The 16,330-nt window shown below is 38.9% G+C and overlaps 1 protein-coding gene across 1 annotated transcript in view; it reads left to right on the plus strand.

Annotated features, from left to right (window-relative positions):
- Positions 1 to 7,950: 7,950 nt before the first annotated feature.
- LOC128645385 (uncharacterized) overlaps positions 7,951 to 16,330 on the plus strand; it is a 118,802-nt gene continuing 110,422 nt past the window's right edge. The window contains exon 1 of the mRNA XM_053698360.1: positions 7,951 to 8,115. Within this exon, the coding sequence (XP_053554335.1) occupies positions 8,085 to 8,115 (31 nt within the window). The 5' untranslated portion in view covers positions 7,951 to 8,084. The remainder of the gene's footprint in view (positions 8,116 to 16,330) is intronic.

Below are 16,330 nucleotides of genomic sequence, written 5' to 3' on the forward strand. Positions count from 1 at the left end.
AGTAGGAGGTGATGTCACCGGATGGGGGCGTGGCTTATAGCCATTATTGTCTATGTCGCAGTTACAAAGTTAGATGTGTTGTGCAAGCTGTATACTTCTATGCTCTGCAATAAAATAGCGTTGTACCGTCTATGCTGTGTCCTGCATCTCAGGACACTGACTCTTCAAAACTACTTCTAATTTTCTGCATCCTTGAAGGGTCATTATGGTTTCAAATCTGATGTATATTTATTTAATCTAATAAACATAGGGCCAGACTACAAGTTGAGCCCAAAATATCACTTCCGCAAAAGCGTTATTTGCGATCAACCTAGTAATACCATTGCACATTTTACTATTTACAGACGCACAATATGTTAGTACTCCACTTGTAATCTAGCCCATAATGGTATATAATTTATGGTTTAACCACTGAACCACAATAATTAAAGGAATACTAAATCCAATTTTTTCTTTCATGAATTAGATAGAGCATGCAATTTTAATCAACTTTCTGATTTACTCCTATTATCATTTTTCTTGGTTATCTTGCTATCTTACGGCTAGATTTGGAGTTTTGTCGGTAACGACCCGAAAAACTAACGCCGGCTTTTTTCTGGCCGCACCATAAAAATAACTCTGGTATTGAGAGTCCACATAAAGGCTCGATACCAGAGTTGCTTACGGACGCGGCCAGCCTCAAAAACGTGCTCGTGCACGATTCCCCCATAGGAAACAATGGGGCTGTTTGAGCTGAAAAAAAACCAAACACCTGCAAAAAAGCCGCGTTCAGCTCCTAACGCAGCCCCATTGTTTGCTATGCGGTAACCCTTCCTACGTCTGCACTTAACACTCTAACATGTACCCCGAGTCTAAACACCCCTAACCTTACACTTATTAACCCCTAATCTGCCGCCCCCGCTATCGCTGACCCCTGCATATTATTATTAACCCCTAATCTGCCGCTCCGTAAACCGTCGCTACTTACATTATCCTTATGTACCCCTAATCTGCTGCCCTAACATCGCCGACCCCTATATTATATTTATTAACCCCTAATCTGCCCCCCTCAACGTCGCCTCCACCTGCCTACACTTATTAACCCCTAATCTGCCGACCGGACCTGAGCGCTACTATAATAAAGTTATTAACCCCTAATCCGCCTCACTAACCCTATCATAAATAGTATTAACCCCTAATCTGCCCTCCCTAACATCGCCGACACCTAACTTCAAACATTAACCCCTAATCTGCCGAATGGAGCTCACCGCTATTCTAATAAATGTATTAACCCCTAAAGCTAAGTCTAACCCTAACACTAACACCCCCCTAAATTAAATATAATTTAAATCTAACGAAATTAATTAACTCTTATTAAATAAATTATTCCTATTTAAAGCTAAATACTTACCTGTAAAATAAATCCTAATATAGCTACAATATAAATTATAATTATATTATAGCTATTTTAGGATTTATATTTATTTTACAGGTAACTTTGTATTTATTTTAACCAGGTACAATAGCTATTAAATAGTTAAGAACTATTTAATAGCTAAAATAGTTAAAATAATTACAAATTTACCTGTAAAAGAAATCCTAACCTAAGTTACAATTAAACCTAACACTAGACTATCAATAAATAAATTAATTAAATAAACTACCTACAATTACCTACAATTAACCTAACACTACACTATCAATAAATTAATTAAATACAATTGCTACAAATAAATACAATTAAATAAACTAGCTAAAGTACAAAAAATAAAAAAGAACTAAGTTACAAAACTAAAAAAATATTTACAAACATAAGAAAAATATTACAACAATTTTAAACTAATTACACCTACTCTAAGCCCCCTAATAAAATAACAAAGCACCCCAAAATAAAAAAATGCCCTACCCTATTCTAAATTACTAAAGTTCAAAGCTCTTTTACCTTACCAGCCCTGAACAGGGCCCTTTGCGGGGCATGCCCCAAGAAATACAGCTCTTTTGCCTGTAAAAAAAAACATACAATACCCAAGCCCCCCAACATTACAACCCACCACCCACATACCCCTAATCTAACCCAAACCCCCCTTAAATAAACCTAACACTAAGCCCCTGAAGATCATCCTACCTTGTCTTCACCTCACCGGGTATCACACCAATCCGTCCAGAAGAGCTCCTCCGATGTCCTGATCCAAGCCCAAGCGGGGGGCTGAAGCGGTCCATGATCCGGCTGAAGTCTTCATCCAAGCGGGGCAGAAGAGGTCTTCCATCCGATTGAAGTCTTCATCCAAGCGGCATCCATCCGGAGCGAAGCGGCAGCATCCTGAAGACCTCCACCGCGGAACATCCATCCTGGCCGACGACTGAACGACAAATGACGGTTCCTTTAAATGACGTCATCCAAGATGGCGTCCCTCGAATTCCGATTGGCTGATAGGATTCTATCAGCCAATCGGAATTAAGGTAGGAATATTCTGATTGGCTGATGGAATCAGCCAATCAGAATCAAGTTCAATCCGATTGGCTGATCCAATCAGCCAATCAGATTGAGCTTGCATTCTATTGGCTGATCGGAACAGCCAATAGAATGCGAGCTCAATCTGATTGGCTGATTGGATCAGCCAATCGGATTGAACTTGATTCTGATTGGCTGATTCCATCAGCCAATCAGAATATTCCTACCTTAATTCGGATTGGCTGATAGAATCCTATCAGCCAATCGGAATTCGAGGGACGCCATCTTGGATGACGTCATTTAAAGGAACCGTCATTCGTCGTTCAGTCGTCGGCCAGGATGGATGTTCCGCGTGGAGGTCTTCAGGATGCTGCCGCTTCGCTCCGGATGCCGCTTGGATAAAGACTTCAATCGGATGGAAGACCTCTTCTGCCCCGCTTGGATGAAGGCTTCAGCCGGATCATGGACCTCTTCAGCCCCCCGCTTGGGCTTGGATCAGGACATCGGAGGAGCTCTTCTGGACGGATCGGTGTGATACCCGGTGAGGTGAAGACAAGGTAGGATGATCTTCAGGGGCTTAGTGTTAGGTTTATTTAAGGGGGGTTTGGGTTAGATTAGGGGTATGTGGGTGGTGGGTTGTAATGTTGGGGGGCTTGGGTATTGTATGTTTTTTTTTACAGGCAAAAGAGCTGTATTTCTTAGGGCATGCCCCGCAAAGGGCCCTGTTCAGGGCTGGTAAGGTAAAAGAGCTTTGAACTTTAGTAATTTAGAATAGGGTAGGGCATTTTTTTATTTTGGGGGGGCTTTGTTATTTTATTAGGGGGCTTAGAGTAGGTGTAATTAGTTTAAAATTGTTGTAATATTTTTCTTATGTTTGTAAATATTTTTTTAGTTTTTGTAACTTAGTTCTTTTTTATTTTTTGTACTTTAGCTAGTTTTTTTAATTGTATTTATTTGTAGCAATTGTATTTAATTAATTTATTGATAGTGTAGTGTTAGGTTAATTGTAGGTAATTGTAGGTAGTTTATTTAATTAATTTATTTATTGATAGTCTAGTGTTAGGTTTAATTGTAACTTAGGTTAGGATTTCTTTTACAGGTAAATTTGTAATTATTTTAACTATTTTAGCTATTAAATAGTTCGTAACTATTTAATAGCTATTGTACCTGGTTAAAATAAATACAAAGTTACCTGTAAAATAAATATTAATCCTAAACTAGCTATAATATAATTATAATTTATATTGTAGCTATATTAGGATTTATTTTACAGGTAAGTATTTAGCTTTAAATAGGAATAATTTATTTAATAAGAGTTAATTAATTTCATTAGATTTAAATTATATTTAATTTAGGGGGGTGTTAGTGTTAGGGTTAGACTTAGCTTTAGGGGTTAATACATTTATTAGAATAGCGGTGAGCTCCAGTCGGCAGATTAGGGGTTAATGTTTGAAGTTAGGTGTCGGCGATGTTAGGGAGGGCAGATTAGGGGTTAATACTATTTATGATAGGGTTAGTGAGGCGGATTAGGGGTTAATAACTTTATTATAGTAGCGCTCAGGTCCGGTCGGCAGATTAGGGGTTAATAAGTGTAGGCAGGTGGAGGCGACGTTGAGGGGGGCAGATTAGGGGTTAATAAATATAATATAGGGGTCGGCGGTGTTAGGGGCAGCAGATTAGGGGTACATAAGGATAATGTAGGTGGCGGCGCTTTGCGGTCGGCAGATTAGGGGTTAATAAGTGTAGGTAGGTGGAGGCGACGTTGAGGGGGGCAGATTAGGGGTTAATAAATATAATACAGGGGTCGGCGGTGTTAGGGGCAGCAGATTAGGGGTACATAAGGATAACGTAGGTGGCGGTCGGCAGATTAGGGGTTAAAAAAAATTATTAGAGTGTCGGCGATGTGGGGGGACCTCGGTTTAGGGGTACATAGGTAGTTTATGGGTGTTAGTGTACTTTAGAGCACAGTAGTTAAGAGCTTTATAAACCGGCGTTAGCCCAGAAAGCTCTTAACTACTGACTTTTTTCCTGCGGCTGGAGTTTTGTCGTTAGATGTCTAACGCTCACTTCAGAAACAACTCTAAATACCGGAGTTAGAAAGATCCCATTGAAAAGATAGGATACGCAATTTACGTAAGGGGATCTGCGGTATGGAAAAGTCGGGGCTGAAAAGTGAGCGTTAGACCCTATTTTGAGTGACTCCAAATACCGGCGGTAGCCTAAAACCAGCGTTAGGAGCCTCTAACGCTGGTTTTCACGGCTAACGCCAAACTCCAAATCTAGGTCTTTATTTGAAAAGCAAGAATGTAAGCTTAAGAGCCAGAAAATTTTTGGTTCAGCACCTGGGTAGCGCTTGCTGATTGGTGGTTGAATCATGAAAGAAAAAATTTGAGTTTAGTATCCCTTTAATTGATTAAAAGGTCCACTATTATTTTTGCAAAGAGCTTATTAGGGCAACTCTAGCTAGCATAACCCCAATTTGGGCAACACTACTAGCTAAATATAAAAATCACAGAGAAAAAAAAAGTAGAATACTTAACCAAATGATCTACTGTATGCTTTGTTCAAGATCAACCATCTTCTGCAGGAGGAGAAGAGATGAGAGATGGCTAGTCACTGGTTTAGCCTTTTATGCCCAATTCACTAGGGTTTGTCCTAATATAAGCCATTCAAAAGCTATATGGGAGTATCATTTTACTAGGCCAAAAGCCTTGTCTAGGCTACCAAGGTGTATCTGGGGGAAGGGATTATGCCTAAACACAGGCATTATAATGAAAAAAGAAAATTATTTAAGTGTTAAGTGTTTAAGTATATATATATATACGGCTAGATTATAATCGGAGCGCTAATTTATCAAGCAGGATCTTATCCCCACTGTTGTAAAGTAGCAATTGTATCTTTCTGTAGATTACTAGGTGATTCCTTATGAGCGTAGTCTTCAATCTCCTTTCACCATGAATATGTATGCATATAGACATATATATAAGTGCATTGGAACTCTTTGCCGTTAAAGGGACAGGAAACCCCAAAAATGTATTTCATGATTTGGATAGAACATACAATTTTAAACAACTTTCTAATATACTTCTATTATCAAATTTGTTTCATTCTCTTGTTATCCTTTGCTGAAGGAACAGCATTGCACTGCTGGCAGTTAGCTGAGCACATCTAGTAAGCCAATCACAAGAGACAAATGTGTGCAGGCACTAATCAGCAGTAGCTCCCACTTGTGTAGGATATCTGTGTTTTCAATTTAAAAAAGGGATACCAAGAGAACAAAGCACCTTTGAAATAGAAATTAATTCAAAAGTGTTTTAAAATAACATGCTCTATCAGAATCATGCAAGTTTAATTTTGACTTTCCTATCCCTTTAAGTAGCTGAAAACATGTAAACTCATTTTTATGCAATATTCATATTTAATAAAGTGTTTAACTATGTATTTACTGTAAATATTTCACATTCCAATGTTCTTCACGTGGGGGAATAAGTATTTTTAAACAGATATTTCTTTATATATCTGTATATATCTATACTTATATGTAATCACCTATATATATATATATATATATATATACATACACACACAATGTAAATATTTGCATAGGAAATTAGTACATTTAGGCAAGTATCCCCGCTTGCTTTTCCCCAGAAATTCTTAATATACAATGTTTCCAACGCACAAGAGAATTGTGGGTAAGATATGCAAATTAGATATGCAAATTCTCAGTTTTTTTGCTTCAAAAATACTGTTTTGACACAGCGATCCTTTTAAACAGGATTATGACAGCAAACCAGAAATCATAATCCTGTTTAAAAGGATCGCTGTGTCCAAACAGTATTTTTGAAGCAAAAAAACTGAGAATTTGCATATCTTACCCACAATTCTCTTGTGCATTGGAAACATTGTATATTAGGAATTTCTGGGGAAAAGCAAGCGGGGATACTTGTCTAGATGTACTAATTTCCTATTCAAATATTTACATTGATTTAATTTTGAGACATGGAGGATTTTAATTTCAGTTTTTTATCTCCCCCCCATAATTCTAATGAAGTTTTATATATATATATATACAGGTGGCCCTCGTTTTACACCGTTTCAGAATAACAACCTTTTTTTCCAGTCATGTGACTGCTATTGAAAAGCATTGAGAAGCAGTGCATTTATTAAAATAGCCAGTAGGTGGAGCTGTCCGCTTGTGTTGCAGCAAAGCCAAGCAAGCTGAAATGAATCAGTTTAACAAGACCTGAGCTATCGAGCAGATTTCAAAGGAACAAGATCTTCCTGTCTATAAATCAGTCCAGAATGGAATGCATAGAAAGAACTGTTTGCAGAAAAATGCAAGTGAAGTCTGTGTTGTGTGATTATTTTATTAGGTTTATAATGCTGTTTAGCAAATGTTTTTGTTCATTTAACTTAGTTTAATTATATATTCTGTGTTGTGTGATTATTTTATTAGGTTTATAATGCTGTTTAGCATTTAAAGTCTTCATTTCAAAGCTTTAAAAATAATGTATTAGGTGTTACTTATGACAATTTTAAGAGGGGCCTGGAACCTAACTCCCAAACTTCCCATTGACTTACATTATAAACTGGGTTTCAATTTACAACGGTTTCGATTTACAACCTAACCCCGGCGTAAACTGAGGGCTACCTGTATATATATATATATATATATATATATATATATATATATATATATATACCAAAAAAAATCATATTCATAGATTTATGTATTTATGAATAAATAGAATAAATTAAACATATTCTGCTATGTGAAGAACATTGGAATGTGAAATATTAATACTTCATGGCGGGTTAGCGCACTTGGTTAAAAGCGATTGGGTTTCCACTTTTCACGCTCCATTGAAGTCTATGGGGCATACTTATCAAGCTCCATACTAAAGACCGCTGCTCCATAACCTGTCTGTCTGCTCTAAGGTGGCGGACAGAAATCGACAGAAATCAAACCGATCGAATACGATCGGGTTGATTGACACCCCCTGCTAGCGGCAAATCTGCAAGGGGCGGTATTGTACCAACAGTTCACAAGAACTGCTGGTGCAATGATAAATGTTGAGAGCATATGCTTTCAGCATTTATCGATGTGCAGCGGACATGTTCTGCTATATCAGATCATGTCTGCTCGCACAATCATAAATATGCCACTCTGGGTGAATACATTAACGCAATCGCGATATTGAAAGTTCAGCTTTTGCAGGTGTTACACGAGTGAAAACTTTTAACTTGCAAAATGTACGGTTTCTGACAGATACAAAAAACTTATTTTGCAGAATTAGCGCGAGAGCGTGAGTGTAATATACTTTTAATACCACTCATAGCTATAATGTCACATTGCACATATAAGCCCGCCTAGCCTGAATATCCTTGCTTGATTGTTAACAAACTGCTTTACTGTGTTCTGACCTGCAAACATTCTGAAACTCTGCTTGCTGAGTTTTTACCTCTCTTTTTGGGTTATTGCTGATGTGTTTTATCTGCTTGTTATCAGGATCTGCTTAACCTAACCTCTCCCTGATCCGGCTGCTAGTTTATTTAAATCCTTAAGCAAAACAAGAGGTTTCACTTTCACTGCGACAGCAATACAGCAGCACCACTGCTCTGTGAGGATCCCAGGGCAACTTGCTACTCTATGTTACACCTCCTACTACAGCCTTTCACAGGTAATTCTGACCTGCAGTGTATTTTCCTATCAGTAACTATAGAGCCTGTGTGTATAGCATCTAAGGAGCTGTGTTTTCTAACCTATTACAACTAAGCAAGTTTCTTTTTCATATTTCCTGATACTGCTGAAGTTGATCTCTCCTCCAACTGACTCACATTTTGTACAAAGACAGATTCCCTCTCCTCTAATCCTCCACTGCTTACTCAGGTATTCATAAACTTGAACTCCTGCTGGCAGTACTTTAAAGTTTTAGAGAAATTCCTACTGCAAATCCTCTTTCTGTATCAAACTATACTGACTCCTCCCCATTGCAGAGTGGTTCATCTACATTACAACCGTAATTAATCTACTTTTAAAAAACTATTTTCTTTCTGATAAAAGTAACTACCTTAAAAATTAAAGTAGCTGTTGCCACACTCGCACAGTAACTATTACTGGGAAGATCCACAGCTGAGATCTACAACCAGCCTTCCACCTTGCATAAAAGCAAGGGAGTGATAATTCTGTCTCCCCTATACTCACACACATTTTCAGCCTTTCCCTCAGCACTGGTATATTTCCCTCTTCTCTAAAACATGGACTGGTCACACCTATCCTCAAAAAACCTTCTCTTGATCCAACCTCCCCATCCAACTACCGCCCTAATTCCCTACTCCCTCTTGCCTCAAAGCTTCTTGAAAAGCTGGTATATGAACGCCTATCCCATTTCCTTACATTAAACTCCCTCCTTGACCTACTGCAATCTGGATTTCACCCCTATCACTCCACAGAGACAGCAATCGTTAAGGTTACCAACTACCTATTTGCAGCAAAATCCAAAGGCCACTTCTCTCTGCTTATCATTCTTCATCTATTGACCACCCTCTTTTGCTCCAAACCGTTTAATCCTTTGGCATTTATGACACAGCCCTCTCATGGTTCTCTTCCTACCTGTCTAACCTTACCTTTAGTGTAGCCTTCTCTGGGGCTTCCTCTGCCCCGTTACCACTTTCTGTTGGGGTACTGCAAGGCTCTGTCCTCGGCCCCCTTCTCTTCTCAATCTACACGTCATTGTTACGTTCCCTAATAATGTCCCACAGGTTTCAATATCATTTGTATGCTGACAACACTCAAATCTACCTCTTTGCACCAGACCTATCTCCTTCCTTGATAACCTGTGTCACTACTCACTAACTGTCTTTCTCACATTCTTCCTGGATGTCTTCTCACTACCTTAAGCTAAATCTCTCCAAAACAGAGCTCCTTATTTTCCTCCCTTCTTCTAAAATCTTCACCCCTCCATCTCTCTATAACTGTCGACAACTCTATAATTACCCCTGCCCTGCATGCCTGATGTCTTGGGGTCACATTTGATTCAGATCTTTCTTTCACTCCTAACATTCAGTCCTTGGCTAAATCCTTCCGCTTCCACCTTAAAAAACATCTCTACAATTAGATATTTCCTTACACAAGACACAACTAAGATTTTAATCCACTCTCTCATCCTTTCCCACCTCGACTACTGCAACTCCGTCCTCTCTGGTCTCCTTAGCTGCTGTCTAGCTCCTTTACAATCCATAATGAATGCCTCTGCCAGACTCATCTTCCTTACACGTCGCTCTTCATCTGCGGCACCTCTCTGCCAATCCCTTCACTGGCTTCCTCTGGCCTCCAGGATTAAACAGAAAATTATGACTCTGACATACGATGCCCTAACTGCACTGCTCCCCCCTATTTCTCAGACATTGTCTCCAGATACTCTCCCTCCTGTCCCCTTCGCTATGCTCATACCTCCTACTCTCCTCTCTTGTTACCTCCTAACATTCCCATTTTCAGGACATCTCCAGACTGGCTCCCATCTTGTGGAACTCTCTGTTTTGCTCCAAAAGACTCTCTCCTAGTTTTGAAAGTGTCAAGAGCTCCCTAAATACTTTACTGTTCAGTCATGCATACAACATACACTAACCTTTCCTAATACCAGTTCCTCTCCTCCATTGCTAATCCCCTTGAACCCCTTTAGCATGTAAGCCTAAGAGCCCAACTGTTTGCAGATCACCTTCATAAGAGCTGACTACAACAGTGCAACTCTCGGCAGGGCCCTAAACCCATTTGATCCCTTTAAATGTTACCTTGTATACCGCCTATATTTATAGCACTGCAAAATCTGTTGTGTCTCTACAAATAACCGATAATAATAATTATAATAATGCCACCACTCATAATCTGACCCAGAATGTGGTATAATAATAAAATATGAGTTACTGTAAATCCACTATTGAAAGCTTAAAAAATAGATGGCGATGAAAACAGAGGTCTGAAATTAGTTAGAGTATATTTATGTACATTCCCTCCACCATGTATGTAATGCTCAGTAGCTTACAGTGTGATGTAACAGACACATTGACGCTTAATATTGTGGCTATGCAAGCTATGACAGTTATGTAAGAAGACAAATGTCAGTCATTGCTGCTAGCGAGGAATAGATTGGGAGCGTTTATTTTATTACTTAAGGGCCAGTGTACAGAACATGCATTGCAAAATAAACTACACAGTAACATGTTTCGAGGCGTGAGAACATCAGACTTTTAGACTAGATTATTATTATTAATATTATTATTATTATTAATAATAATAATAACAACATTGTATTTTTAAACCAATGCCCTTCATTAATTATTTGTTTAAATTAAAAAACTTAGTCAAAGTTGCACTCCTGCAACACCCCCATTTTGATCCTTGCCAGTGATTTAAACATATGCATGTATTATTGCTCCTGATTGGTCCACTAGCTGTATCCTTATGGATAGTGATAGGAGCTCTGTAAGTACCACTAACCTTATCAAACACTGGCCCTTTCTTAGTTGTGCAGGTGATCACCATTACTATGATAACCTGTAAATTAAAAGGGAATTTGGCCACTTATTCAAAAGAGATGACTTCCCTCTTTCACATAAATGTTACTGTACCCCTCTAATCAAAATATTATGATAGGGGGGCTCTGTAATCCTACTCTACCCCCATTAAAATTACTTGGTTTCTAGTGGTGAAAAGGAGAACCAGTTTAATGACAATAATCTACATCACAGGGGAACAAGTGAACCCTTCAGTTGAAAAAGGCCATTCTCCCCTTTTTAAATGAGGTGTAACTAGTCCCCATAGCAAAAACAAGGGGTGAGATGGAGTTCTTTTAAATACCCCTCCAGCTTAGGGAAATCAGCTCTTTAACTGCTGGTTGGTGGTTATTGCATCATACAGGCACATGATACCCCTCATTAAAAAAAAATAATCTCTCCTTTAAAATGAGGGGTTACTGGTACTTCTAGCACAAACATTAGGGGAAGGTGCTACATTCTTTCAAATGAGGGATCTCATGTCCCTAAAAGTGGTTTGGGGCTGAGATGTGGGCTTTCAAACCTTCCCAAATAGCAAGTAATGAGGAATTCCCTGTGCTTCTGTGCATTTCCTCATTACTTATGATGCCCTAATACACATGCGTGGTCATGCCATGGGGATTTCTAACTTTAGCTAGTAAGACACAAGAAGATGGTGGCCTACTTATACTTCTGCACAGTTGGGACCCACCAGGATGATGACATGTGGTCATCATCTGCATTGGAGGCATAATGAACACAACAAACTTGTACTATTGTCCACAGAGTGAAGGAAATAAAAATAATTTTTCCTTAATTTCTGAAGTACAGTATATGCAAAATTTTGTTATACTGGAAAGCTTTTTACAGTTGTATTACAACACACCTGCAGATTTTTGTCAATCTTCAAAATTTAGAGAACCTCTGTGGCCAGTTAAAGAGCAGCTGACCCAATTTATTAGTGCTATATAGTTCTGCATCTCTAATGGTGACCTAGCCCCAAACCTCAATGAACCATAGGTAATCCAAACCCTAGACTGCTATTAACCCTAACCATGACCTAGTTATTCATAATTGCAGTCAGTCCAAAACAACACTAACCACTATCCCAGCTAACCTGAACTTGAGCCACTAAGTAGATACTGGCACTAACTTCCAAGAGACCACTCTATGTAATCCCTACCAGTTGTAATGATGGAATCCCCTTACACACTATACAACTATTGCAAATAGCTTCTCTACCCACCACCTTCAAAGGAAACCCTACTACATGGCCCTTACCTTTCGACAACCTCCTTCATAATTTTTGCCATTGCAAATTATCTCCCTATCCCTTTTCTAACACTTAACCCCCTCCAACATTAAAACAAATAAAAATTATCCTTAATTATATTTAAAAAATAGCTTACCCTTGAAATATTCTAGCCTGAAATCCAGCTGAGAAACTTCTATCTTTATGACCACTTCCTTGACATAGTCTGGGGCTCTTCAGGGTTCCAAGCTACGAATAAAGAAATAAATGTGATGTAATAGTTTCAACAGATAAACCAAGCAGATTTGATCGGATTGGTTTAATAATACCTTTTTGTCAGGCATTAACTACCAGTGTGTTATGTCTAGCTGGTTGAGTGAGCTGCAAAAAACAAATAGTGTAGTGAGATCTATACCGTAATATTTTACCATATGGGTATTGGCTGTAGTGGCTCTGATTGACATATTGTATATAGCTGTAACTAATTGGTCAAAGCTGTTGCTATACTCAAGCCATCCTATTTTTGGCTTGATTTTAATTGTTTGAACTTGTTGCTACAATGTGCATCTAACCATACAATATCAACCTGAAATAAAGGGATATTGTGGATTATATTTTGTACTAGGTTTCCATTTGTTAAAAAAAAAAAAAAAAACATTTGTCTATGTCTGGAACAAATATGAAGCTTTCTTTATGTTTTTAAAAATCATCCTAATTAAAGAGCCTGAAAACCCACAGAATCTGTTATGAAATCTGAGCACCTGTTCAACAGAATGCCTGCAGACTTGATAGTTGTAAGCCAATGCACCTGTTACCGTATGTGTTACATCATGTTCTGCTTGATATCAGTGGAAGTAAATTCAAGGAATATTGAAAATGTTAAGATTTCTCATATATTACTGAATAAAGGCAGTGTTTTACTGGGTCTTAATGAATAGAAACTGTAGTCATTTTACATCAAAAGTAGAGAAGCAAATCAAGATAGTTTAGCTGGTGGTTTAATGAGAATTAAAAATTGTTGTCTTTTTTATATAAATGATATGTATATTATGTATATTATGGATAGAAAATACAATAATAAAAAAAACAATCTACTTAAATTATCAAATTTGCTTTGTTCTCATTTTCTTCTATGTTGCAGAGATATCTAGCTAGGTAGTGTGCACGTGCCTCAAGCGCTACATGACAGGAAATAGTGCTGCCATCTAGTGTTCGTTAATGTATAACATTGTTGCAAAACGTCTGCCATATAGTGCTGCAGACATGTGCACACTCCTGATGTTGCGTCCCTTCTTTTCACCAAAGGATAACAAGAAAACAAAGAAAATTTGATAATAGAAGTAAATTGGAATTGTATGTTCTATCTGAATCCTGAAAGAAAAACTGTGGGTTTTATGTCTTAAGTTTTTATTCAAACACACAAATGCTGCTAACTTTAGATGTTTATGTTTCACAAATGACGACAAATTATAGACATATGTAACAATGAAAACCTTGTTTTGTCCAAAAGATTTATTTTGGGTTTTTCAAATGTTTGGTTCAGACAAATTTTGTCCATGTGAGCATTCGTTTCTGATGAATTTGGATTTGGATTAATCACCCTTATTTCTAATGGGAACAGCAAATAGACAGCCAATTATAAAAAAATCTTTCACTATAGGATTTGAACAATTAAAAGAACCTATCTTTTAATGTTAACAGAAAATACAACTCTCTGATTGAATTTGAGTCAATGACTAACTCACAGAGGTACAGAAGTAACACAACTGCATGTTCCAATAGCTCTAGACAAAGGGATTAAAAATGTCTTAGCCTCCTCTAGAGGCTTGTGGTTTAGTGTATCTCCTATTTTTTACAAAGTTTGTTACATATTTTGAGAAAACAATGAAAGCACTGGAATTACTAGACAGCTGGGGCACGATTACATATACGGCACCGGTTTCGGCGCAAGCGTTAAAACCCGCACCGCCCGTAATTTCACCTCGCACATCGGGGTATTACATATACTGCGCCTTTAGATGCTAAACTGGCGTAAGTAGTACAAACTGGCGATCTTCTGAAATATGCGCAAATACACATTTTAGTTGTCGCAAGTAACTTACATCATTTTGGAAAGTGTAAATAATGAGTAGCTTTATGCAAATTAGGCTAACACTCATAAAAATTGACAGATTTCAAAATAAAAATGCGACACTTAATTACGCAATTAAAAATTCATATATAAACCCATGCGCAGCCGCCATTTTCTTCAGTGTGTTTGGATTGTTCATTGAGCTACAGCACACTACACTGGAGGATTAGTGAGAGTAGAGAGAGAGGCGCAAACAGAGGAGTTAGTTAGGTCGCATTGTTGTTTGATTAATCTTGTACACTTACACATATTTTTACATATTGCATACATATTTTGTATACATACATATGCAAAATACACCACACTATTTTCTAACACCTCACACATTTTATTTGATTTTTATAGTGTGATAGGCTGAGTGTTTCGTTGTGATTGTGTGTGATTGAACTGGGAGTGAGTGTAAGTGTGTGTAGTGTGATTTAGTGTGAGAATGGCAGGGAGAAGTAGGGAGGAGGGGAGAAGAGTGGCAGGGAGAGGTGTATTGGAGAGGACAAGAGGAGCAGTGGGCCCTCCGTCAGGGAGTAAGTGGAGTGGGGAGAGCTAGAAGGGATGAGGGGAGGGCAGATGCCCGAGAGAGCCAGAGAGCAGGCACATCTAGGAGATGGACAGAGGGTGCACATAAGGGGGGAGGAGGGAGAGGATAGGGAGGAACCCACACCAGGGACGTCACAGGGAGGAAGCTAGGTGTCCATGGAGGATGAGAGGCTGAGATGTCCCAACTTCTCATTTGATGAAAATGTTGCCCTAGTCCAGGCCATCATGTACAATTACAGTGCCCTCTTCAGGCAGGAGAAGGGCAAAGGCATTGCCAAAAAGTGAAAAACGGCATGGTTGGCGGTAGAGGATGCCGTCAACAGAGTGGCCCCGCAGAGGAGGACTGTTGATGGCCTGAAAAAGCGGTGGAATGACTGCAAGAGGCGGGTCAAAGAAAAGATGCAGCAGGAAGCTATGCACCAGAGGGGAACAGGCAGCGGTCCATCCCTGAATATTGAGTATAACACCTGGCAGGAGAGGATACGCAGGTCCCTGAGTATCATAGCAGTCCGTGGACTTCCAGGGGCTCGTGACTCAAGGGCTGCAACCACAGCACATCATTCTGGTGAGTAACACCCCACACACCAGTATTATATGTATTTGAGATATAACATCTTTTAATATCACACATTCATGTACACAATGAGGAGCATGGTATATTGGCCTACTAACAAAAACATCTCCAATTATATTTGACATTAATGCTACTTAGCACAATACAATTCATGAATGAACCAGAAGTTGAAGCTGACCCTGCCCCACATGAACCAGCAGTTAAAGCTGACCCTGCCCCACATGAGCCAGCAGTTGAAGCTGACCCTGCACCTCAAGCAACAACAGATGCAGGTGACCCTGCCCCACAAGCACCTAGAAGCCCTGCTGCTCAAGAGCCTGTGGATGCATTGTATTCTCACCTGGGTGAGGAATACATTGCACTCCAGAGGAGGCTCATAACAAGCACTGAGAGCATACAAAGAGGCCAAGAGAGGTTCTTCAGGAACCATGAAAGGTTCATCAGGAGCCAAGAGAGGATACAACAACGTAGCATAGAGCTACAGAGGGACATGGCAGCATCTTTAAGTGCAAGTGTTCATAACCAGTCACATATGATGCAAATTCTGTCTGATATGCAGATGCAAATGGACAATAGATGGAGAGAACAAAATCAACTCTTGGGTGTGTTGGTTGAGCACTTTACACACCAGCAGGACACTGCCTCCAGCCTATCATCTGTGGCCAGCACACCAGCAGAAACAGCAGAATCTTCTCAAACCAGGAGAACAAGGAAATCCACTACAGTCACCTCAGCTCCCTCATACAAGAAGCCAAAAAAGAATAAATATTCTTATAGTTCACCATAAATCGTGTCCTCTGTTATTTACCATATAATTGTCATCCACATCCATGTGAGGTGTGTTTTAGTACACTAATATTGTTAAAACCTATA

Source organism: Bombina bombina, chromosome 1 (genome assembly GCF_027579735.1).
Source record: "Bombina bombina isolate aBomBom1 chromosome 1, aBomBom1.pri, whole genome shotgun sequence".
Classification (NCBI taxonomy): domain Eukaryota; kingdom Metazoa; phylum Chordata; class Amphibia; order Anura; family Bombinatoridae; genus Bombina; species Bombina bombina.